Consider the following 25,972-nt stretch of genomic DNA (forward strand, 5'->3'; position numbering starts at 1 on the left):
ATCTCTAGCATAATGCCTACACTAGTAGAAAAACGCAATTTTAAAAACTTTTCTTGTACACATGTATTTTCCCTGAACCATGGCCATGTGTGGGAGAAATTAAGTAGAGGGGCTCAGCCCAGCACCTCACAAGGGGTGTTTCTGTAAACAAAACTTGTCTCCCAGCCCTTCCATTACTACCCTGGGGTCACTTGACCCACAGTTCTCTTGTCACCTTTGATAATACTATTAGTTGGTTCAGTCATGCACAAAGGTATGATACAGGTGGCTACCAAATTCAAAGGACTTGCATACAGCTGTTTCTTCTGGGAACACCATGTCATGAAACCTCAGATGGTTCAGATGAAGGGCTTCTGTGAAGGGACTACATACAGAGATGAGGCAGGGTTGAAAGGACAATGTTTGTTACCACAGGGAGCCCAGTGAGGGCTGGTTCTGGGGAGGAGGACCCTCCTGGTGGGAGAGCTACTGCTAGACCCTGAACTAGGGGAAAGCAGGAGGAAATGCCGCATCTCTCTTCTCCTCACCACTTTCCTACCAGTGCCTCCCATGGACACTGAGGGCCAGGGGGCCTGGGTGATGTGGTCATCAAGGTTAGCCTTCAGGGTTCAGAGCAAGAGGAAAAGGGTAGAGAGTCCAACTAGAGAACAGAGAATAAGGAACACAATATCTCCTTCAAAGGTGGGTAAACTGAGTCATTGAAAGGGAAAGTAACATATTTCAGATCAAAAAGGAAACCCGGAACCAAGATAAGGGCTCCACTTCCCAATCTGGTCTCACTGATTTCAAGTAGTCCAAATACTTGGAGGGAATCATTAAATCTCAGAGGACACCTAATCCCTCAGGCTCCTTCCCAATATATGGTGATGTTACGACACAGCCCACAGTGGCCCACCTTTCTTCACAAGTGGTAAGGTGCATGTGATCAGGATGACTCAGCCTTCTGCCTGGATTCACCAGAGAGATTTTTATGAATCACTTGTGTGGGTGATGCTTTGGGTGTTGTTATTCTTTCAGTGAATTATCTCCACACAGTAAGTTTGTCTCTGTTTGATTCATGAAGGTGATTCATCTGAAGAAGTTGACCTGACCATGGTTTATCAGGCAGCATCTAGTGGAGATGTCAATGCTTTGACTGCTGTGATTCGGGAAGACCCTTCCATCCTAGAATGCTGTGACAGTGAAGGTGAGCTATTTATGCATTTTGAATCCTGCAGAATGTTCTGATTTATCCTTTTAGAGATGGCCTCCAGAGGTGAACAATGTTAATAAAATTATATTTGACAAGCTACTTTGATACTGGAGGGTCAAGGAATAACCTGCCTGTAGCCGTGTGCAGGTTCCTCAGTATTTTATTTAATGAGAGTCATGGACACAGATCTTCAAATTCTTTTACATCACCTCTTCTCATGAAGTTGTTTGGTTTGAGTTTGTCTTCAACTTCTTTGTATGAGTGACTAAAGTAGATAGGCCAATTAGTTGAAGTTAGAAAATGGGTATGAAAAGAGGAGGCTATTTTTGGTAGCAGTAGATGTTGGGAAAGTGCGGCTGTTAAAGCCAGAGAGCAAGGGCTTCTGCTTCTGGGAAGATGGAGTAGAAGTAGTTTTTGCTTTATTCCTTCTGCTAAATACAGCTAAAACTCCTGGACATTGTATATAGCATAAACATAAGAACACTCTGGAAGGTGGAGAGAAAATGACAGACTAGCTAGGACCATGGGACCCAAGGAATGACATAGTGGTGAGTTTCCTGGGCTTCCTTTTTGCCTCATACTTCCCAGACTTGGAGCTGAAGAAGCTGACAACATAGGAATGCCAGTGGACAGAGGTCAAAAAAGCCCCCAACAAAAGCCTTCTCTCTAGCCAAAGAACAAAAAAGGGACTGCATAACAAGACAGAAAACTTTTAGACAATAATGAGTCTACTCCATCAAACACTACCACCAAAAAAACAAAAAACTATGACCCCAACCCCACTCATTCCAGGAAAGACCAAGCGTGGAGCCTGGGCCTCCACCTTCACATGGTAATGAAGTCTCCATATCCCCACTGCTGAGGCAGTGTCAGAGGAATCCTTCTTGAGAATTAGGACTCTCACCACAATGCAGTAATGAAGAGTCTTCTCCCTTAGATGTCAATGAAGACTAAGTAGGGGACTTAGACTTCTAATCCCACCTGGCAATAATGAAGTGGCACACCCCCCTTCACTTACCCTTTGGAGCAGTATCAGAGAAAACCAGCTAAAATAGAGGATTTAAGTAAGATTTAGGCAGCTTATAATTCAATACCCCAAATGTCCAAGTTTCGGTAGAAAATCACTTGACATACCAAGTATCAGTAAGACCTCAAACTGAATGGAAAAAGACAATAGATGCCAACACTGAGATGACAGATGTTAGAATTATCTGGCAAAGATCTTCAAGTAGCCGTGAAAAAAATGCTTCAATGAGCAATTACAAATATGCTCGAAACAAATGAAAAAATAGAAAGGCTCAGCAAAGAAATACAGATATAAAGAACCAAATGGAAAATTTTTAAACTTAAAAATACAGTAATTACAATTAAAAACTCTATGGCTAAGCTCAGCAGCAGAATGAGGAAGCAGAGGAAAGGATCAATGAACTTGAAAATAGAACAATAGAAATGAAACAAATCTGAACAACTGAAAGAAAACAGGGTTAAAAAATGAAGATGAAGACAAAGAAGAACCAGGAGGAGAAGAAAAAGGGGGAGGAGGAGAAGAAGAAGTGGCAGCCTCAAGGACCTATGGAACTATAACAAAGGATTTAGCATTGGTTTCTCTATCCTAGTATTTCTAGGAAGTCATTAATGATTTTTAACCAGTTGACCTGTCCCAAGAGGAGCTTGGGATTCCCTTATCATGACAATAAAATGTTTTGTAAAGTGTGTGGGTGCTCCCTAATTTATCCATGGTAGTTTTTTGTTTGTTCGTTTTTTAAAGCAGAATTACTTGTACATCTGCCTTGGGGTTAGAAGTTGGGAATGAGAAGAGTCAAAGGTTAAACACCACTTGTGTGATAAATACAAGAGTCAGACTGATTGCTTTCAATCCTGGCTTGTACTAACTGATTATGAATGGAAACAAAGATACAACATATCAAAATATGTGGCACCTAGCTAAAGCAATGCTAAGAGGGAAATTTATGGCACTAAATACATTAGAAAAGAGGAAAAGTATTGGTCATAATCTAAGTTCTCACCTCAAGAACCTAGAAAAAGTAGAGTAAAATAAGCCCAAAGCAAATGAAAGGAAAGAAGTAATAAAGAGAAGAATAGAAATCAATGAAATTGAAAACACAAAATAGAGAATATCAATGAAACAAGAAACTAATTCTTTGAAAAAATCAATAAAATTGACAAACCTCTAGCAATAACGACAAAAAGAAAATGTAAGAAGACACAAATTATCACTATCAGGAATGACCCTGCAGATAATAAGAAAATACAACAAGCCACTCTGCACACATAATTTGAGTATTTAGATGAAATGGATCAATTCCTCAAAAAAGATAAACTACCACAGTTCATCCAATAGGAAACATTATTTGAATAGTCCTATAACTATTCAGGAACTTAAATTCATAATTTAAAAATTCCCACAAAAAGACATCATCAGGCCTAGATGATTCCACTGGAAACTTCTACAAACTTTTAAATAAAATTCATATCAACTCTGCATAATCTCTTCCAGAAAAGATAAGAGGAGGAAACTTTTCCTGGTTATGATTATGAAGCTAGTATTACTCTGATATCAAAATGTGACAAAGATGATACAAAAAATAAACCTACAGACCAATACTCCACATGAATACGGATACAGACAGACATCCTTAGCAAAATATCAGCAAATAGAATTCAGTAATATATAAAATTAATTATATACCATGACCAAGTGTGGTTTGTTCTAGGAATATAAGTCTGTTTCAATACTTGAAACTCAATCTATGTAATCCATCATATTAACCAGCTACAGAAGAAAAATCACATGATCATATCAATGGATGCAGAAAAAGCATTTGACAAAACTTAGCACACATTCATGATTTAAAACTCTCAGAAAATAGGAATAGAGGGGAACTTCCTCAATTTGATAAAGGGTATCTACAAAAAAACTCTAGAGCTAACATTTTACTTACTGGTGAAAGACTGAATGCTTTGCCCCTAAGATGGGCAACAAAACAAAAATGCCCTCTGTCTCTCATATTCAGCATAGTACTTAGCCAGTGCAAAAAGGCAAGAAAAGGAAGTAAAAAATGAAAAGCATACATATTGAAAAAGAAAAATAAAACTGTTCATTTTTTTGCACAGCTTGATTGTCTACATAGAATATCCTAAGGAACCTACCAAAACTCCTGCAACTAGTGAGTTGAGCAAGGTCACAGGACACAAGATCAATACACAAAAATAAATTTATATCTATATATTAGAAATGAACACATGGACCCCCAAATTAAAACCACAATACCAAGTAAAATCACTCAATAAAGAATATTTAGGTGTGAATAAAACAAAATACATATAAGACTTGTATACTGTAAACTATAAAATGCTGATGAAAGAAATCAAAGATCTAAATAAATGGAGAGACATACCATGTTCATGGATTAGAAGATTCAATATAGTAAACATGCAGTGCTCCCCAAATTCTTATACAGGTTTAATGCAGTTTCTTTCAGACTCCAGCAAGATTTTTTTTTTGTGGATATAGACAAGACTATCTAAAATTTATATAGAAAGCAAAGAAACTAAGATAGTTAAAACAATTTTGAAAAAGAAGAATAAAGTGGAAGAGAATCAGTGTACCCAATTTCAAGACTCACTATATAGCTACAGAAATCAAGCTTATGTAGTATGGGCTGACGGATAGACACATAGATCAATGGGAAAGAACAGAGAACTCAGACTCACACAAATATGCTCAACTGATACTTGACAAAGGTGCAAATGTAATTTAGTGGAAGAAAGCCTCTTCAACAAATGGTGCTGGAGCAATTCAACACCCATAAGCAAAAAATAAATAAATAAAGAGGAAGGGAGGGAAGGAGGGAGGGAGGGAAGAAGGAAGGAAGGGAGGGAGGGAGGGAGAGAGGGAGGGAGGAAGGGGTGAGGGAGGGAGGGAAATAAGGGAAAAGAGGGAGAGGGAAAGAGGGAAGAGAAGAAGAGGGGAGAGAGAGAGAGACATTTTGCCACTATTTAAGACAGAGCAGTTCATTGCTGCTTTTACCCAGTACAGACGCCTGGAAGAATATTAGAAGGGAGAAATTTGGAGAGAAACTGGGTTGCTGGCTGCAGTCTTTCAATAAGAACAGTAGTCCTGGAATTTATCCATTCTCAGGGATCACTGAGGTCATAGTTTGCAGTTCACCTGGAGAAGAATTATAACCGCTACATGAATCTCCAATCAAAAGACATCTAAACAAGTCTCAGCTGGGAAAAGGATATGTCTGACATTGGTTTCTTCACCTGAAGGAGTGTGAAGCACCTACCTGGATTCTGCCTCACCAGCATGGCTTGTTCCAACAGCCCTGCGAAGTTAATCAGAATGTGTAATTTCATCTCTGTTTTTATTCAGGAAGAAAACACACGAAAACCAAATGTGGCCTGTATTGATTCCAAAAACAGAAAAGTATTTCAGTAAAAGTGGCCCCTTTTAGCAAGAATTTGTACAACCCAAGGCTAGGCTACCATCACTGCCCTATATCACTTACCACCTCCAATAAATGTGTGCTGCACCTGTCTGCCTGGCTGGCATTGCTTTTCAAAGATACTTCCAGATTCTGCATTGTTCAAACCAAGTCAGGATAAACCTGCCTGTTATGTCCCAAATTATGCTGATTCCCAAGGTAGTAATAAGCAAATTTTATCATCTGCACAAAATGTTTTAATCAACCAATTACAGCAAAATTACAAAAGATTTAATAGGGTGTGAAAAATACATTGTTTATATAAATATAGCAACAATCATCATCTCTCTTCAGCTCAACAGCTGAGTTTGTGTTGAGGGTAGTTCATCTGCAAAGAGCATAATAAAGGAACAGGCAAATAAAGTCTACTCATAAATTTCACAAGTCAAACATTTTTTTTCATAACATGTTATATTTATTTTATTTTTTAAACATCTTTATCAGAGTATAATTGCTTTACAATGGTGTGTTACTTTCTGCTGTATAACAAAGTGACTCAGCTGTACATATACATATATCCCCATATCCCCTCCCTCTTCCATCTCCCTCCCACCCTCCCTATCCCACCCCTCTAGGTGGTCACAAAGCACCGAGCTGATCACCCTGTGCTATGAGGCTGCTTCCCACTAGCTATCTATTTTACATTTGGTAGTGTATGTATGTCCATGCCACTCTCTCACTTCATCCCAGCTTACCCTTCCCCTCCCCGTGTCCTCACATCCATTCTCTACGTCTGTGTCTTTATTCCTGTCCTGCCCCTAGGTTCATCAGAACCCTTCTTTTTTTTAGTTTCCATATATATGTGTTAGCATATGGTATTTGTTTTTCTCTTTCTGACTTACTTTACTCTGTATGACAGACTCTAGGTCCATCCACCTCACTACAAATAACTCAATTTCATTTCTTTTCATGGCTGAGTAATATTCCATTGTATATATGTGCCACATCTTCTTTATCCATTCATCTGTCGATGGACACTTAGGTTGCTTCCATGTCCTGGCTATTGTAAATAGTGCTGCAATGAACACTTTGGTACATGACTCTTTTTGAATTATGGTTTTCTAAGGGTATATGCCCAGTAGTGGGATTGCTGGGTCATATGGTAGTTCTATTTTTAGTTTTTTAAGGAACCTCCATACTGTTCTCCATAGTGGCTGTATCAATTTACATTCCCACCAACAGTGCAAGAGGGTTCCCTTTTCTCCACACCCTCTCCAGCATTCATTGTTTCTAGATTTTTTGATGATGGCCATTCTGACCAGTGTGAGGTGATATCTCATTGTAGTTTTGATTTGCATTTCTCTAATGATTAATGTTGTTGAGCATTCTTTCATGTGTTTGTTAGCAATCTGTATATCTTCTTTGGAGAAAGGTCTATTTAGGTCTTCTGCCCATTTTTTGATTGGGTTTGTTTTGTTATTGAGTTGCATGAGCTGCTTGTAAATCTTGAAGATTAATCCTTTGTCAGTTGCTTCATTTGCAAATATTTTCTCCCATTCTGAGGGTTGTCTTTTCATCTTGTTTATGGTTTCCTTTGCTGTGCAAAATCTTTTAAGTCTCATTAGGTCCCATTTGTTTATTTTTGTTTTTATTTCCATTACTCTAAGAGTTGGGTCAAAAAGGATCTTGCTGTGATTTATATCAAAGAGTGTTCTTCCTATGTTTTCCTCTAAGAGTTTTATAGTGTCTGGCCTTACATTTAGGTCTTTAATCCATTTTGAGTTTATTTTTGTGTATGGTGTTAAGAAGTGTTCTAATTTCATTCTTTTACATGTAGCTGTCCAGTTTTCCCAGCACCACTTATTGAAGAGGCTGTCTTTTCTCCATTGTATATTCTTGCCTCTTTATCAAAGGTAAGGTGACCATATGTGCATGGGTTTATCTCTGGACTTTCTATCCTGTTCCACTGATCTATATTTCTGTTTTTGTGCTAGTACCATGCTGTCTTGATTACTGTAGCTTTGTAGTATTGTCAGAAGTCACAAGTCAAACATTCTTAAAAGCTGTTGAAATGTCTCGTTCTAGGATGCACACCCTTAATGCATGCGGTTTCTGGACGTCAAGTGGACACAGTGAAGCTGCTGTTGAAGATGGGAGCCAATATTAACATGCAGGACGCTTATGGCCGAACAAGTCTATGCCTGGCAACCTATCTGGTACCAGCTGTGTCTGTGGTGGCTGTCAAAGAGTGGGGTGGACTAAATGTGTTGTTATGGGGCCCCACTTGCAGAAGAGTGTTCTTGGATTTGTGCAGCTGGCCAACAGAAATAGAACTTAAAACTTTTGCTTTAATCATGTCCAACATTTATATAACGACTTAGAGTTGGTTTGATGGATTTAAGTCATTTTGGATCTTCCTAACAATCCTCTAAGTTAGAGGTGATATTGCCATGAGAGAAATATTCTTTTCCATCTTAATTGCATCAGAATTTCCCTTGGGGCATTTCTCAACACACTTGGTACTCCTTCTAAGAATGCCCTCTGTTAATACCCTCAGTGGGTGGTAACACTTGAAGCTGCAGTTAACCTCTTTGGGGTAGGATTAGTTGAGTAGAAGCTGAAGGATGAGCAAAGTAGAGAACAATGAGAACTGGGAAGAGTGTTGAGTAGGCAGTAGGGGAGAAATACCAGTCTCTTAAGGGACAACACCAAGCATAGGATTCAACCCACAATCAGTGCCTAACTTAAAAATTATATAGAGCCAGTCCTCAACACGAGATTTCAGTCTGGCATTTCCCAATATTAGCACAAGCTTGGTAAAGCCTTACTGAAAATCTTCAAACCTCTCTCCTCTCAAATCTTCCCTGTAATCCTTTCGGGAGACTCCAGGGCTATCTTGAGTCCACGTCAAACAAGTCTTCCTTGGTGCCACACAAAGGTCATCATTCTCCCTCCTCTCCAACGTGGCTCCTGCAAATCTTCATCATAACCACTGTTGCTGCCTATGCAGCTTCTTGCATTTGCTGTTGCTGCCCATTGGCAGTGGTAGATTCACCCACGGTGTCCTGAAGCTGCCCTGGACAAGTAGAACACTTCCCTTCCCCAAACACCACACCTTCCTGCTTGCAATAAAGCATTGCCCAATCCTCACAGAGATTTTCTTTAGACACTACTCTTTCATTTCTTATTTGCATGCCCTCTTTCTCTAGGACTCACACATGAAACTGGGAAGAATTTTTCAAAGTGTTGGGGTGCTTGTTTCAAATGTGGGTTGACACTCTGGGAGCAGGACAGGGGTTATGGGTGGAGAGAGAAGTGCCTGCACGTTAAACAAATCTCCCCAACAATTTTTATGCCCATTCAAGTTTGAAACACACCGATCTGTGAGTACTAGGTGAAGTCCAGTGTCTCAGACAGACTTATGATGGCCTTCCCGGTCCTCCTCCCTTCTGACACATGCCCTAGTAACTGCTCTTGGTGTAGGGATTTTTGGTGTCTGAGATGAGGAAAAGAGAAAATTTGGATCAGGGGATGGAGGAAGGAAATAGAGATGATTTCTAAATTTAACTGCCACTAGCATACAGAATAGAGTGAAACCAAGCTACACTTCTTTCAAAATTCTAAAATTCAAAATTTCAAATTTCTTGGGCTAGGTAGCACTTAAGGGACTGGGAAGAAGTTCTCCTCTAGATCACAGTGAACAGTGAGCCTAGCGAGGTGCCACCGTTGCATACAACTCTTTCTAGGAACGCATTCTAAGGAGCTGCATAGGGAAGTACGCTGGCATGAGAGCATGGGCATTACCCTCTTACCGTTGACCCCACCTCTGTCTGGCAGCCCAAAGCAGGGCCCCTCACTGGCTCTCCTGAGGATCCCTGGGAAGGTGAGAGTAGGTGGTATCTTAGTGATTACACAGCGAAGCCCACCACTCCCTCTGGCAATGTTTGAATTCAAGTATTAAAGAGGAACTAGGCAAAGGGAGCACTCAGAAACTGTCTCAGTCACAGCTTCAAGCTCAGCATACAGATAAACTTACCATAGACGTGTGATCCTAGGCAAATTTCTTCACCTCCTTACGCCTCTTTCCTCATTTGTAAAATGTAGTAAAAATAATACCCTAAGTTTATCACTGTTGAAGGAGAACCACATGCAGAATCACCCAGAACATAGTAGGTCCAAAACATATATGTTGGTTCTGATTAGTGACCATGGGTTTCAGATGTAGTCATTGGTTTTCTGATTTCTCTTCTGAAGAGAAAAAACCACATACGCACATAGTTCCAGGAAATGTTGCAAAATGATAAAAATGTTTCAAATCCTTCCCCATCAGAAGATTTGTTTTTCAAAACTGTAAAACTTTGGCCACTCAGAAAGTTGGCAACTCTGAAATTTGTCCAGCATGCCTTTCTTTTGGGTCTCCTGGCCATATTTTTCCCTTTTAATCAGAAAACTTGATGACGGGCATTAGGAACTAAAACCAGATTTAATACATTAGTAAACTTTGAAAATTATTTGCTTCTACTTAAGACAGATATTATTGGTCAGTTCTACAAAGCCATATTCAATTTTAGAACCTATGAATTTTAATGTGCTTTTGTAGAGAGATTTTTTTTTGCAGACTTTTCAGAACCAAAAGGTCTTTTCTGATGATTATCTTTTTTTCTCCTCCATCCATTTAGTAACATTTTTATTGCTTCCAGTTCTGCATGGGAAAATCTTCAGTAATCTTTCCCTTGTTACTGGGTAATCTTGAGGCTTAACTATACAGGAATGGAAGAAGGCAGGAAAAAATAGAGCTTTATTATATTATTCTTCATAATAATAACTTCAGTTACTCATAAGTTATTATTATACTCATACACTTCATATACTTATAAGTATACTTATATACTTCATTTACTTATAAGTTTACTTTTAATTAGGTGAGTAACCCAAATGATTCTGGATGAATGTAGGAGGTGTTCTTCTTGGCATGTGAACCAAACTCAGTTATCAGCAGGGGTGGGTCAGTTACTTAAAGTATTAACAAACAGAAAGGGAAGACTAGCCTGCAGTTATATTTTCCCTTTGAAATAGGAGGGACAGTGGAGAAATGACCCAGCTGTAAGTGCTAACCAAGGAGGCAGAAGCATCAGATGTGGCAATAGCAGGTCTCAATCTGGTGAATTAGTAGACAACAGAGAGTTCAAAGGAAGTTTCTTGGGGAATTCATAGGGGGATAAAACACAACAATGGGGATTCCTTAGAGGGTGCTGGTGATAGCCCCATATTCAGCATCAGAAAGATCAGTCAACAGGGTGGCAGGGTCCCAGCCATTGGAGTAGGGCTTAGTTTAGAATTCCAGGCATCAGGAAGGGGACTGACTAGAATAAGCAAGATATTATCTTTGTGGTTACGAGAAAAAGAACTTGGAAAAGAGGACGAAGGACCATTTATCAGATATAGATGAACTGAGGCATAGAGTGGAGGCTGGGACTCAAGAATGACGGAGGAGCCCAGTTTTGGAATTGGACAGTGACATCCAGGTCAGACCATTGACGAGCATGATTTTGGAGCTAAGCCCATAGAATAAGGGTCTAGAGCTGATTAATCACCCCCATCACATGCCACATTTGGCTCTAGGAACTGGGTATAAAAGTGGAATGCCAGCAAATGGCCCTAGAAATGGGGAGGCAGACACAGAAGAGTCTAGGAATCAGTCTGCTTCTTACAGGGTAAAGGTCCCAGAAAACTCAGGAATCCACACCTCAAGACCTTCAGCCCTCTGTTGTCTAAATGGGAGTTATGGTCCTTAACCAACCACTTCAGGTCCAGTAGAACATGTTTTTAGCCAAACCAAAGAAGAAAGGGAAAGAAAACTGGAGAAAGTTTGTTGGACTCTGTTACTATGTTATGTGAGATTGTGTTATATAACGATGCTCTTGCTCTTCCAGGGTTGGCTGGAGGGCTGTGTGAGTCTACTAAGAAACGGTGCCAAGCACAATATCCCTGATAAAAATGGCCGTCTGCCACTGCACGCTGCCACTGCTGAGCCCGATGTGAGGTACGTAGCCAGGTTCACACGACGCTCAAGTTGGGAGGCACCCAACTTGGATTAGAAGGTCATCTAATCCAATCCATGTGGCAACTGAAAACAAAATCCATCCATTTTTTTGGTATTTGCAGCAGACAGGACCCCATCTCAGTGAATCAAAATATCCTGGAACAATCTCAACTCTAGTCTCAATCTCAATTTTACTTCGATAAAACCCTTTTCTCCTAGTCTCTGATGTAAGAAGAAATGCTGTTTGTCATCATCTGAATTTCTTATATTCATTCATTCAATTAATCAGTCAATTATTAACTCAGTAACTATTTATTGAGTGCTTATTATGGACCAACCACCGCTCTAGGCCCTAGAGCTCCCCAGTGAGCAAGACAGTGTCTCTGACCTCACAGAGCTTACTGTCTAGTGAAGGAGTTAAGTGGCACACTAGTAAACTATAAATAGGATAATCTCAAATAGTGACGAGTGCTGTGATGGAAACCAAACAGGGTGAGGGAAGGTTAATGTATGAACCCAGAGTCATGCCAACATTTATGGGCTGGAAAGAGGCAAAGACCCAGCAAAGGAGACTGAAACGGGGACCAGTGGGTGAGAAGGAAAACCAGAAGTGTGTGCTGCTGGAGACCATGCAAAGAAAGCCCTCAAATAGTTGGATGATTGAGGTCACCTTTTTGTAAGACGATTGAGCAACAAAGGAAAATGCTTCGCCCAGACCAAGTGTAGCTACCCCAGGCCTCTGTATCCAAGTGGCCTGGGTCCCCAGTCTTTCGAAAGCCCCTCCTGGCAGCTTGATGACAGCACACTTCCCACTGTGGAATCAGCAAGGTTCCGTTCCAGGCACTTCCTGAACCTCTGCTGACAGAGCAGGCCTCTGACAGGAACTTCACACTCCCCAGAGTTAGGCTGCAGGCCAGCAGCACGGTGGGTGCATTCTGCTGCCTCCTTCAGACCCTGTGTTCAGAAGTAAACTGAAGCCATGCGGGGGGTTGAGGAGACCAAGGCCCCTTCCAGGTTGAGAGGTAATAGGATTTCTTCATTTCAGTCTGTTTACACTAAAGTTAAAGGACTTGGGAAATTCCAAGACTATTCCCAACCAAGCCTTGCCTCTTATTATCATTGGATCATATCCAGGAATAATAGAAAACTAGGATTTACTCAAAGCCCAACAAAACAAGGAAGTTTAGAGAAGAAACAGCAAGCCCAGAGCTAACAATCAGTAGACATCATAAAAAGATGACTACCTTTTGATGCAAAAAGAGTGACTTTTCTAGACAACCCACAAAAATATTTAGTCACAAAATCATACTGTCTTCCCAAGATTAATCTTTAGAAAATACATTTTAAACGTACCTTTTAAGACTATTCTGCCCCAATTTACTCCACTCAGATGATTTTTACCTACCTCACTCAGAGTAGTCATTTCAAAATCTACCTGATTCTGGAAAATGAACACCTGCTTTAGTTATGGTAATCATAGCTGTTGTAACAAATAAAACCCAAAGCTTCAGCATTTTAACATAATAAAAGTTTAGTCCAATGTAGGTTTCCTGGATGGGGGCAGGGCGCCTCCCCTCCACAGGTAATTCTGGGATGCAAGCTTGTGGCTTCATCATCTCCTAGCATCACAGAATCCTTTTTGTTCGGCCTGCAGATAGGCTAAGAGGAGCTTAGATAAGCCTCACTTATTTCTTTAAAATCTCAGCCTGTAAATGACACAATTCACTTCTGCTCACATTCCGTTAATAAGGATGAGTCATTTGGCCATAAAGAGTGATGGGGAATATAGTCCCTGACCAAGAATCCACCTCCTGGTGACGACTCCAATCCAAGAAAGGGGGGCAAGAATTTTGGTGAAAACCTGGCTCTGCCATTAAACCATTGCACCTGAGGGGTGAACTAAGCCTTGGCAGTCAAAATCACACTCAAGATCAATTTGGTCAATAGATTAGGCTCATCATCTGAAATCACTACAATAATATATTAAAAACTAAGTGTACTTCCTCTTTTGTGGGCTTATTAGTCTATTTCTTATTATGCCCAGCAGTGCCCCTAGACTCTCTAGGATTTACATTAGATCACTATAACTGAGATAACACAGAGCTGTGGCTTCCCCTTCTCCTGAAATTGTCCCAAATGACCCAGTCACCACCTTAGGAAGAGCTGAAACCAGAAAAATAAACATCCTCTGTGTGCTGATGATATAGTTTTATTGTCCTAAATGGACAGTTAGCTGATTCTGCAAGATAAAATCTGCTTTAGTTATGGTAATGCTAGCTGCTGTAACTAGTAAAACCCAAAGGTTAAGATTAAATATTCCAAAATCAAAATTATCATACCTGTTAAATGTTCTCCAAAAATGAATTGGGTTAAATCTTAACAACTGTCGACTGAAAAAAAAAAAAGCACAACGTGAGAGTTGTGAGTTAAGTTTTTTTGGGGCAAAATGAGGATTTATAGCCCAGGAGAGAGCATTTCAGATAGCTCTGAGAAACTGCTGCAAAGGGGTGGGGGGAAGGTCAGTATATATGTGATTTTAGTGAAGCGGGAGTACGTGCAGTCAGGCACGTTTTTGCAGAAGGTTCCTGCTGGTCACGAGGAGCAGACGTCACCATGAAAGATTTTAGTGCTTTTCTAGATATGAGGAGATGCAAGAATTGGGCTCATAAAATCTTCTCCTGAAAATATCTAACTAATCTGAAGGCCAGTTCTGCCAGTTTTTCCCACAGCACAGAGTGCCTCATTCCTGATCTCCACCCTGAACTCCTTTCAGGGGGTGTTGAAGTCTCAGCAGCTTGTGATTTAATGCTTGTAGGGGTAGATGGTAAGTGCCAACCTTTAGTTTGACACAACCCATGTAGCAAATCAACTGGCTTTGTTACCTAGAGAACATTTCAAAACTAGCTTGACTGAAAGGATTCCTTATGGAATTACATTGCTTAAAATTAGATATTTTATCATTGTTTTACTGAGAAATTTTATGGCCGTGGCAGAGTTTGATAACATCTGCATTAAATCCTTCAAGCCGAAACTAACCGCACCAGAGAAGTTGGACTTCAGTTGCCCATTTGTTTGTGTGTCTGCATGAACTCAGAATCGTTTTCTGAGAAAAAAAAATCTTGGTCTGTCTTATGGGCACTTTCTAATCCTAAAATCATAACGCAGAAGGGAGTGACCTTCCATTAGGCCATGCATACCTGTTTGACTATTTAATTTTCCTAAGTGGATACAACTTTAGGCCAGCTTGTCTGACCATTAAAGCATATAGGTCTGTAGTTACAAAAAGGATGATGATGACAAACAGCACTGATTATTTATTATGTTCTGAGCAAAGTTCTTAGTGCTTTCCATGTACTATCTCATCTAATCTTTACCACACCTCTATGTGATAGGTTATATTTCTGTCCCCATTTTATAGACGAGAAAACTAAGGCACACATGCCTACTGCATGTGTGAAGATAAGTAACCTGCCCAATGGGTCTGCTGTGCTCCTGGAGTCCACTGCTGTGGACCCTGTTGAATTTATTCTAATGGCCACATTTTATCATTAAGCCCTCAGTCTACACTGAGAGGCCTTATAAGAAACAGCCATACAAAACTCCTTATTGTCTGATTGTCAGGAAATTTTTTTTTTGTTACAGTGTCCAAAAAAATCTTTTCTGAAAAACCACAAGAAAAATTTCTACTAAAGGAGGAATTCCTGTGCTTCTCCTGATAAATTATTTTTCATTTTTACTATGTGGACACTGTGACTTATGATCATGTTTCTCTCTTTGCATATTTAGAAAACTCAAAGCCCAATTTGTGTCTCACCTCTGGCATAGACATAGGACCATAATTATGTGTTCTTTATCCTGCCCTCATTTTCTCTTTGCCTAGTTTTTTCGCTTGTGATCTTGTTTTACTATATGTATCTGAAAACCACCTAAAATCCTGTTTTTGGATTGAGGTAAAGGGTGGCCAGGAGTGCCAGCTCAGGAGTCAGACTGACTGAGTAAGAATCTGGCTCTATATCTTACAGACCATATTATCTTGGGCAAGTTAACATGTCAAGGTTCAGCTAGCTTTCTTTTCTAGAAAGTAGGAATAGTACAGTACTTACCTCATAGGTAAGTAGGCAAAAGTAAATGAGAAAATATGTGGAAAGCACTGAACACTGTCAATTGTCCATGTTCAGTGAGTGTTAGTGGTGATGATGAGGGTGATGATATCGATGATGATGATGATGATGGAAGATAGAAATAAAGTACCGTAGATCAGCACTAAAGAAAGAAACCCTGCTACGGCCACCCACCAGCTCTCACCCTGGCCTTCTTCACCTTAGCACACACAGGTCCACAAAAAATATATCTGCACACACAGGTGCATGCCCACACAGTCCTGCACCCACTGACATGAGCACACATTTACTGCGAAGGTCATCAGGGTATGAACAGCGCTCCCATTTGTATTAACCTTGGGACATTGTAGAGCATTGCAAGATTTTAGAACCCAATGAACATTAGACTCAACCATTCAGTGTACATGCATCTATATTTTTCCTCTAATCATAAGCATAGGTACCAGCCACATTGTGGCCTTGTACTCAGGTATTCATACTCCTTTTAAAATCCACTAACTCCCATATTTCCAAACAGCACACTCCTTCCACTTGGTGCTTGCTGGAGACTATTTAGAGTGAAGTCTCAAACTGAAGCTGCTTATAAACAAGCCAAGGGGACACTTCACTTAGCCCTTTGCCTCCAGAGAAATTTTGGTTCTCTGATGGAAACAACTCACTGGCAAACCAACCAGTGTCAATATACAGCCTTAGCTAAGCTACATCTCTGTGGGAAATCTAAGCTGCTGCCGGGATGAAGGACCTATAATTAAGAACACGAAGGCAAGCTGGATGTACAAAAAGCAAAGGAGCACAGGTTTCATCTCACGAGTCCCCTTCCTGCTTTGAATGCTCTGCTTCTCAGCAGGTCCGAGTTTTCTCCCTTTCAGCTCCCCATTGCTTTTCTTGCTTCCTTGGCTGGGACATTCAGAGGGCATCCATGTGAAAGAGGGGGCACGATCATTAAGACAAAGCTCCAAAGAGCACGCAGTTGTGTTTGTACAACACTGCGCACGCTAGAGTTGCAAGGCAAGCAGCGATTTCCTCTGAAAGCAGCCACAGGGCTCTCTGAAAGTCTTTTTTACGGTCTCCATGGTTACCAGCAGATTTTTTTTTTTTTTTTTTTCCTGCCAGAGTGCCAGCAGCTCTGCCTCTTTTCATTGCCCTTGACTACAGCCAGAGGGAGGAAGGAAATCATTTCTTTGGGGTCCTGTTCTCTAGTTTCCAGGTGGTGCATCCTAACCTGCAGTGGATGTTTCAGGCAGCTTCAGGGACAGGAGAGCAGATGACTGGCTTGGGGACCCTTTTTCCCAGCCATCCCTGGGCTGAGCCCCCTCCAGGACTGTGAGCCCAAGGGGCCAGCAAAACAGAGAAGCTCAAGGAGACAACCCTCCCCCCTTTCCTGGGTACATCTAGCTGAGCTCTCTCTGGCCTACCAATCACCTAACGGCAATCACGAGACCCCAGAATATAAAGGGTGGGAGCCTTTTAAGAAATTAAGCATTATATAGAATTTATTATAGTATGTAAAGTCCATGTTAAGTGCTTTATATGCTTTGACCCATTTAAAGTTACAACAAATCTAAAGAAGTAGGGTTGTTGTTATGTTTATTTTACAGATAAGAAAATGTAGGCACTGAGAGTTTTATGACTTGTCCAAGGTCTGGCTGATTGGTGAGGGAGCAGGACTTCTCATAGAGGCAGTCTGGCTCTGGCCTCCGTGCTCTTATCACTCACCACTCTGCCTGTCTGGGAAAGCTCCTGCTGGGGACCTGTGCCTGCTGTCCTGGCAGCTGGGATGAGGTGAGCCGTATGCTGTGGCCTGGAGATCTGAGAGCAGAGTTTTAGCTGGTGCTAATAGGAAATTGGGCTGGGGGGTTATGGAAGAAATACTCCAGGGTCACCTTAGCACAAAACAGGAGCTCTGAGAAAACAAAACTAAGAGATCTGCAAGTCCGCTGTTAATTAAGACAGATGTGGGACAAGTCTCTTGCAGATTACCTCTGAACCACGGAACAGTATAGAAGCACAAGGCTGGAAAGCAGACACCTGGTTTCTAGATCAGGCTGGACAACCAAGGCAATGTGTGATGGCCTTGGCAAGCAGTGTAGTGCAGCAGGTCATTTGCTTTCATAAAATAAGAGAAAGAGAGAGAATACTCATCTGTAAATTTGTACCAGCTTTAAAGATCGATGAGTCTCAGTGACTTAGGAATCAAATGGAGGCAAGCAATATAGATTGGCATATATCACTCAGGGTCGTGACAGGGAAGACATGAAATAGTAAAAGAGATGACTAAGAAAGTTTAATGAAAGACTATTTGAAATTAACCGGCAAGAGATGGTGACAATCTGCCACCCCCACTCCCCTCCAAAAGCAGGAAAATGTTCCTCCCCTAGGCCACGAGAAGTGAGGAAGGAAGCTGTTACTGGAAGCCTGCTGAGAGCTGGGCGGTAATTGTCATTGTAGTGTAGGAGAGGGGCCACCTGGCAGGAGCCAAGGCCTTTAGTAGAGGAAAAAAATCATTGTCAGAAAGGGAAGTGGCTTCTCTCCTTCCTCCTGCTGGTTCTCCCACTGACCAAACCCAGTGGGAGGTCAGAGGGCAAGGGACCTGGATGATGAATTATTGGAGGTCAGCCTCAGAGTAGGACACTGCAGGGCAGAGACTGGATCTGAGAGACAAACAGAGGACTATCCAGCACAGGGCTCACCCTGTGACCCTTGGAGGCTCACCCAGGATGTGAGAAGAGGTCTTGATCTCCCCACCCCCATTCTCATCTGGTTAGAGCCAACTTCCCCCAGTGTGATCACGCTGCTCTGGAGGAGCCCCAGAAGATCCTGTCCGACTACAGCTGATCTCAGTCTGCTCAGGGTTAGCCGAAGATAACCGTATTGGACCACCACTGACCTCTGCTCACTCTCCCTCCCCCAGCACTTGGGACCACATGTGCCCTAGAGATTAGACAATGGCCATTAATGGGGGGGGGAGAGAGAGAAAGGAAAGGGAAGGGAAGGGAAGAGTAGAGGGCAGGGTAGGGGAGGAGAGGAGAGAGAGAGAGAGAAGGAAAGAGAGAAAGAAGAAAGATAGTCACCCGTTACCCTCCCCCCCATAAAGCAGCTATAAGGGAAAATATAAAAAATAGCATGAACCAAAATACAATTATTTTTGTAGCATCTTCCCACCTGACGGAGAAATTCTAGAATTCAGAAAGGATAAAGAGATGTGCTGTTTACAGTCATAGCCACTGTTCCTTTAAAATCTGTATACTAGGAGTTTTACACCTGTTATGTTATTTAACCCTCACCACCACCACCGCTGTTATTATCCTTGTTAGAGAAGTGAGGATACAGAAGCTCAGAGAGGTCATGCAGTGGTGAGGCCCGAATTAAATCACAGCAGTATCCTGGCTCCCCAAAAAACAGTGACAAGACTAGATTTAAAACCTAGGCTTCCTGGTTATATTCCTCCCACTGAAGAAGTCCACCCCCATTTAAGTTCTCTTTGTAACACAGTATGATCAATCCCTCTGATTAATACTAAGCAATTTACTGCTCAGGACTTTAGATGTCATCTCAGCTGAGAGACAGTGAAAATCTGATTCAGGAGGAGGCTAAGCCATTTTATTTTTCAAATAATTCTCCCAAAATAATTGCCGAATTTTTTCATTGTCTGCCCATAGACAATCCTTTATCATCTTGGTGAGTATATTAGTTTGCTGGGGTGACTGTAACAAAATACCACAGGCTGGATGGCTTAAACAGCAGAAATTTATTTTTTCACAGTTCTGAAGGCTGCTGCTGGAAGGCCAACATCAAGGTGCCAGCAGGGTTGGTTTCCTCTGAGACTCTCTCCTTGGCTTGCAGATTGCCATCCTCTTGCTGCCTCTTCACATGGTCTTTCCACTGTAAGCGTGTGCCTCTGGTGTCACTCTGTGTGTCCTAATCTCCTCTTTTTATGAGAACACCAGTCAAATGGGATTAAGGCCCGCTGTAATCCTCCATTTTAACTCAATTACCTCTTTAAAGGCTCTATCTCCAAATATAGTCACATTCTAAGGCATTGGGGGGTTGGAGCTTCAACATATAGATTTGGGAGGGACACAGTTCCTTCTATAACAATGAGTATCCATTGATTTATTCATTCAGCACCTTTCTCAGTGGTTTCCAAATCTGATTGTTTACCAGAATTTTCTGAACAGCTTATTTAAACGGGAGAAGCTACGCTTCTCTGCAGACCTCCTGCGTCAGAAACCTTGAATATACAGCCCAGGTTAAAAAAAAAAAAAAAAAAAAAAAATCTCCCCAGGGAATTCTGAGATGGAGCCAGGGTTAAAACTTCTAGGGTCAAGTATTCTAGAAATAACACTTACTGTGTTCTACGCATGCTTTGAATGCTGTATGCATATTAACTCATTTAATCCTCACACTGATCTGTAAGGTAGGCACTTTTTATTACCCCCATTTTATAGATGAGGATGCATAGGTACAGAGAAGTGAAGTTACCTTCCTGTGGTCACAGAGCTGGTCAGTGACAGGACTGGGATGTGAACCCAGGTAGTCTGGCTCCAGAGTCTGGGCTCCTAACCACTATACTCAACTGCTTCTCTCCCACACATGGAGTACTGACCTCAGTCAACCAAGTATTGGGTCCAAGTGGGATAAGAACTTGAACTTGAGAATCATTGGCAGTTGTTTCACACTGATAACTGCCATTGCATGCTTAGGTATTTGTGTGTTTTAGAAAGAATAAGCGGAACTTGTAAATGCTGACTGCCTCCAGGTATAACCTGTACACTTAGAAGGCATGACACATGTACCTAGTGGTGAAGCAATTTGAAAGCACTCTATAAGTTTATAGAAAATGAATAAAAAATAAGCACTGGAGGACTTTGCTTCTTAGAGTGAACACAAAGGGATACAGTTCTGGTGAGTAATAAGTGTGAGGATTCGCTTTCTCCCTTCTCTTTGGCTGCTCCAGAAGCACTAAGATAGAGAGGAGGTGGGAGAAGAGATAGAGGTTTTCCTCCTACCTGCCTTCTTGTGCCTTCTTACCTATCACACTGGCTTTTTTTCCATGGACCTTTCCCCTAGTAAATGCAAAGGGCATATGGTCATTTGGAGGCCTTCAACAGACTGTATTTCTAATGTCATGTTCGCATTCAGACTCTGCTCTTTTAAGCCACTTCTTCTGTTTTTCTTTACAGGCTCCTAACAGTCCTGGTACAACAGTCAAGCCTCAATGAGATTAATCAGCAGGACAGTGAGGTGAGCCTGCCCTCTCAAGGAACAGTTGGCATTGTGCATGTTAGGGTGGGAATAAGGGCTTTTCTGAACCACAGTGCTTCCTCTCTTCAGGATGCAAGGAGGGGATGGAGCAGTTTTGTGTTCCTGCCCTGAGAGGGAAGCCTGTGTCTCCACTATTAATTCTCAGGCAGAAATTTATCCCTCTGTGTGTGTGGGTAGCTTTTAATAGGGAAGGCTTTATTGCATTAAGTATTTAAGCATTTATCATACCACTGAAATTTTGTAATTTCCCTTTGGACATTGAGAAATAAACATTGCTCTTTCCTGTCTTCTCGAGTACCAGAAACTTCGATGGCTGCCTATGCTCTCTCTTTGAGTGAAAGATGACAGATAGATAATAATTCTAGGCTCCCTGCTCCAGAAGCCACATTATTAATGCCAATGATCACAACTGCTGTTTGCTTTACGTTGCAAGGCAATCCTGTACAAGGCTTCCAACAAGACAGCACAGCACTCCCATCTAAGTTCCTGAGGGAGGGTGGATCAGACCAGGCAGAGCCGCCCCAAAGCAGCTGAGGATCTTTTATCAAACCAGGTCTGGGCTTCCCTGGTGGCGCAGTGGTTGGGAGTCCGCCTGCCGATGTGGGGGACGTGGGTTCGTGCCCCGGTCCGGGAGGATCGCACATGCTGTGGAGCGGCTGGGCCCGTGAGCCATAGCCGCTGGGCCTGCGCGTCCGGAGCCTGTGCTCCACGGCGGGAGAGGCCACAGCGGTGAGAGGCCCACGTACTGCAAAAAAAAAAAAAAAAAAAAAAAAAAAAGGTCTGACTTTTATTAACCAGCCTGATTTCTTTAATAGTTTCTTAAAACTGATTTAAATACCCTATATTTCTCCTGGGCTGTGCTCTCCATCTTTCTTGAGCCTTCTGAACAAAGGCCTCCTTCCAACGGGCTTGGCAGTAATGACCATACCAAAAAGCCCCTACATCACAGCCTGGGTCTGAGGTTGGACACCTCCCTGACTCGGTGGGCACATGCTGCTTTCACCCCCCATGTCTTCAGTGGTTTAAAGCAAAACCTCAGATGAGAGAATATGGCACTGTTTTAAACTTCTTTAAAAACGAGAACCAGAGATGAGAAAGTACACTCTGATCACTCTGCCCATGGTGTGAAATCAGGGAGCTTGGGGGCTTGCAGTTTATGTCAGCTGATCAAGAACTTCTAGATTTTGGGCAACTTGCCAACCACTTCTTCCACCTCCAACTCCTACCTTCACTCCCCCCACTAACTGGGACTTACTAGAAAGGGCGCAAATTCAGTCATTCACACCCTAAAGCTAAATTCCTCTTCCAGACATCCAGCTCTGTCCCCTCCTCAGTGGAGCTGAACCTCCCCTAGCAAAGTGACAGTTCCCTATTTTTTCCCACCCTGGGAGGTGCCTGGCTGGTGGAGACAATGAATGTAGACAAAAATCTTTCTAACGGTGGTAATTGTAACACTTTTCAGATAATATGTGGTAAATATTGGAAACTAGTTCCTTCTCACGCAAAGCAACCTCTAGGAGAAGATTCCTCCTGCTCTCACACCAGCCTTCTGACCTGTTGGCATTTTTGAGCAGGAGCCTCAAAAAGGACACTTCCCCCCAATGTCACAGCTTCCTCTTCCCACCATGTCACAGCATGTTTGAAATCCATCTGAAGCCAACTACTAAGTCTTGCCTGTGTGTTTCATTAACATATATATTGCTGGTGTGAGCCAATCCACATAAATTTGCAAGGGCTAATTTGCTCTTTGCCACTGGACAAAGGACAGTTCTGAAATGGGAAGAACACGGCCCAGGCTTTGTCATTTGTTACCTTGGAGGGGTTCCTGCATTTGGCTTCTCGGTGTTCTGAATAAGCAGTCGCTTACTGAACCCCGCCCCTCCCACAATCACTTTTCCAGTGACTTCCAAGCACAGTGTAGTCTCCATCATATATGAGGGGGTAACAGTTAAAGCACACACACACTCTACATCTGCTAAATAACAGGAAGCAAAAAACAGCAAAGGCAAAAGAAATCAGGGAAAAGGTAAGCTATTGCTGGCAGAACATTATGGTTTCCTAATGACAAGAGGAAAGAGCAAGACATAACCCCTCATAGTGTGAATAAAATTATTTTCCAATAACTGAAGGACTCCCAAGCTTATCACAATAATGGTTAAAGGTTAAATGATCAATTAATAGAAATCTAACTTCATTAAGAGACATATTAGATTGTTAACTGAAACTAAAGAATGGAGAGAGGGAGAGAGGAAGGAAAAAATCTGTTTCTGAAGCCAACTTCTAACTGCTTACGTAAAAAAACCATGACAATGTGCCACTTTTTTGTGTGTGTGTGTGGTACGCGGGCCTCTCACTGTTGTGGCCTCTCCCGTCGCAGAGCACAGGCTCCGGACGTGCAGGCTCAGCGGCCATGGCTCACGGGCCCAGCCGCTCCGTGGCAGGTGGGATCCTCCCAGACTGGGGCATGAACCCATGTCCCCTGCATCGGCAGGCGGACTCTCAACCACTGCGCCACCAGGGGAGCCTGATATGTGGCACTTTATATCAGAGGGATGAATATCACTCTAGAGGCTGTCCTGATCTGAGCTCAGTGACTTAAAACATTTTTTGTGTTGTTAGTTTTTACTTGTATAAGTAACACATGAACACATTTGCTTCTTTAAAAATTTAAATATTACAAGTAATACTAGAAGTCCATGATTACTTCCACCCCACCACCTTGGCCCCCAATTGCTATTTGATGTGTCTCGTTCCCAGTCTTTTGTCTTTTTTACACTATGTGTGTATATATATATATAGACACATAGGCACTATGGAGTATAACATGAAAGATATCTCATGTTATATGTTGTTCTGCAACTTTGATTTTCACTCAAGAGTATGTCTTAGAGTGTCTTGGATATGTTGATGCATATAAATCTGGCTCATTCCTTTTAATGGCTTCATAATGTTTCACACTATGAAAATACGTCCTTATATTTTCTGTTCCCCTATGAATGAATATTAAGGTTGTCTCCAATTTTTCACTATCACAAACACTACTCTGAAGGGTGTTTGTATAGCCTCCTTGAGTATTTTATACGAGCATTTCTCTAGAAGAAAAACTGTTGGGCAGTAGAGAGTGTACATTTATGTGTGGGGGAGGGGTTCTATTTTTTTTAATTGAAATATAGTTGATGAACCATATTGTGTTAGTTTTGGGTATATAGCATAGTGATTTAGTACTTTTGCAGATTATATTCCATTATAGGTTACTACAAGGGTATAATCCCCTATGCTATATAGTATATCCTTGTTGCTTATCTATTTTTTATTGTATCTGTTAATCCTGTACCCCTGATTTGTCCCTCTCCCCCCCCCCACTGGTAACTGCAAATTTGTTTTCTATATCTGTGAGTCTGTTTCTGTTTTGTATATATATTCTTTTCTATTATTTTTTAGATTCCACATATAAGTGATATCACATAGTATTTGTCTTTCTCTGTCTGACTTATTTCACTAAGTATAATATTCTGTAGGTTCATCCACATTGCTGCAAATGGCAATATTTTATTCTTTTTATGGCTGAGTAATATTCCATTGTGTGTGTGTGTGTGTGTGTGTGTATATATATATATATATATACACACACACACACACACACCACATCATTTTAATCCAATCATCTATTGATAGGAACTTGGGTAGCTTCCATGTCTTGGCTGTTGTAAATAGTGCTGCTATGAACATTGGGGTGCATGTTTCATTTCAAATAAGTGTTTTCATTTTTTATGGATATATACCCAGGAATGGAACTGCTGGATCATATGGTAGTTCTATTTTTAGTTTTTTAAGGGACCTCCATACTGTTTTCCACAGTAGCTGCACCAGTTTACATTCCCACCAACATTGCATGATGGTTCCCCATTTTTATTTTTAATATGCATGCCTGGTTGTTCTTCAGAACGACTGCATCAATTTATAGCTCTACCCATAGTGTAAAAGGGTGTTTATCACTGTTTTCCTATTGTTGGATTTTCTGGTTATTGTTTTAATTTGCATTTCCCTTATAGCCAGTGAAATCGAGCATAATTTCATAGGTGCAATAGTCATTTTTAGATCTCCTGTGACTTGCCTGTTTAGGTCCTTTGTCCATTCATCTGTTGTGTTACTTGTAATTTTTTTACAGATTCATAGGAGTTTATTTTATATTCTGAACATTAATCCTTTGCTGTTGGATTGCAAATGTTTTTTCATAGTCTGTTCCTTATTTTAGAACTGTTTATGATGTCTTTTCATGTACAGAAATTTTAAAATATGATATAATCAAAATGATCATTCTTGTCCATTGTTGCTTTTGCTTTTGGTATCTTTTTAAAGAAGGCCTTCCCTACCCCTAGGGACATAACTACGCTATGCTAAATTTTCTTTTAGTTTGTTACAAGATTTTTTTTAAATATATGGTTCCATTTCTGAACTCTTTGTTCTCATTCCAGTGATCTGTTTGTTTTTCCTGTTTCATTAACCACACTGCTTAGTTATAAACTGACTTATTTAGAAGCCATTCACACTGTGAAGTTTAACACTGTGGGAAAGGCAAGATGGATCAGATGGGTCAGATGGTCCTTTGTGCCTTTGTTCTTCTGGACCTCAGGGGAATCACTGACAAAGAGAGAGGCTTGTGTGTTACAGCTACAGAGAGTTAAGTTGCTAAATTCCTGGAACCTAACCTCCCCTGCTTTCATTTTAGCTTTGACACGAAGAGCACCCCATCAAGAGTGGCTATGAAATATTGGCATCTGGGTTAGAACTTTCAATGCATTTATCCAGAAAAGCACTGTTATGCATGGTATTTAGGATAGATGGCTGACCCTATATTAAATGCACGTTCTGATATAAGTAGATTTTTGTGAGTGGCCTG

General features: G+C 41.3%; 1 protein-coding gene across 1 annotated transcript in view; it reads left to right on the forward strand.

Moving 5' to 3' along the window:
• ANKRD55 (ankyrin repeat domain 55) overlaps positions 1–25,972 on the forward strand; it is a gene marked incomplete at its 3' end in the record, with an annotated part of 185,371 nt that overhangs the window by 121,804 nt on the left and 37,595 nt on the right. The window contains exons 3-6 of the mRNA XM_082622910.1: positions 1,064–1,186; positions 7,729–7,859; positions 11,577–11,686; positions 20,991–21,051. Of these exons, the coding sequence (XP_082479036.1) occupies positions 1,064–1,186; positions 7,729–7,859; positions 11,577–11,686; positions 20,991–21,051 (425 nt within the window). The remainder of the gene's footprint in view (positions 1–1,063; positions 1,187–7,728; positions 7,860–11,576; positions 11,687–20,990; positions 21,052–25,972) is intronic.

Source organism: Mesoplodon mirus (assembly GCF_964341445.2).
Source record: "Mesoplodon mirus genome assembly, chromosome: 5".
Lineage (NCBI taxonomy): Eukaryota > Metazoa > Chordata > Mammalia > Artiodactyla > Ziphiidae > Mesoplodon > Mesoplodon mirus.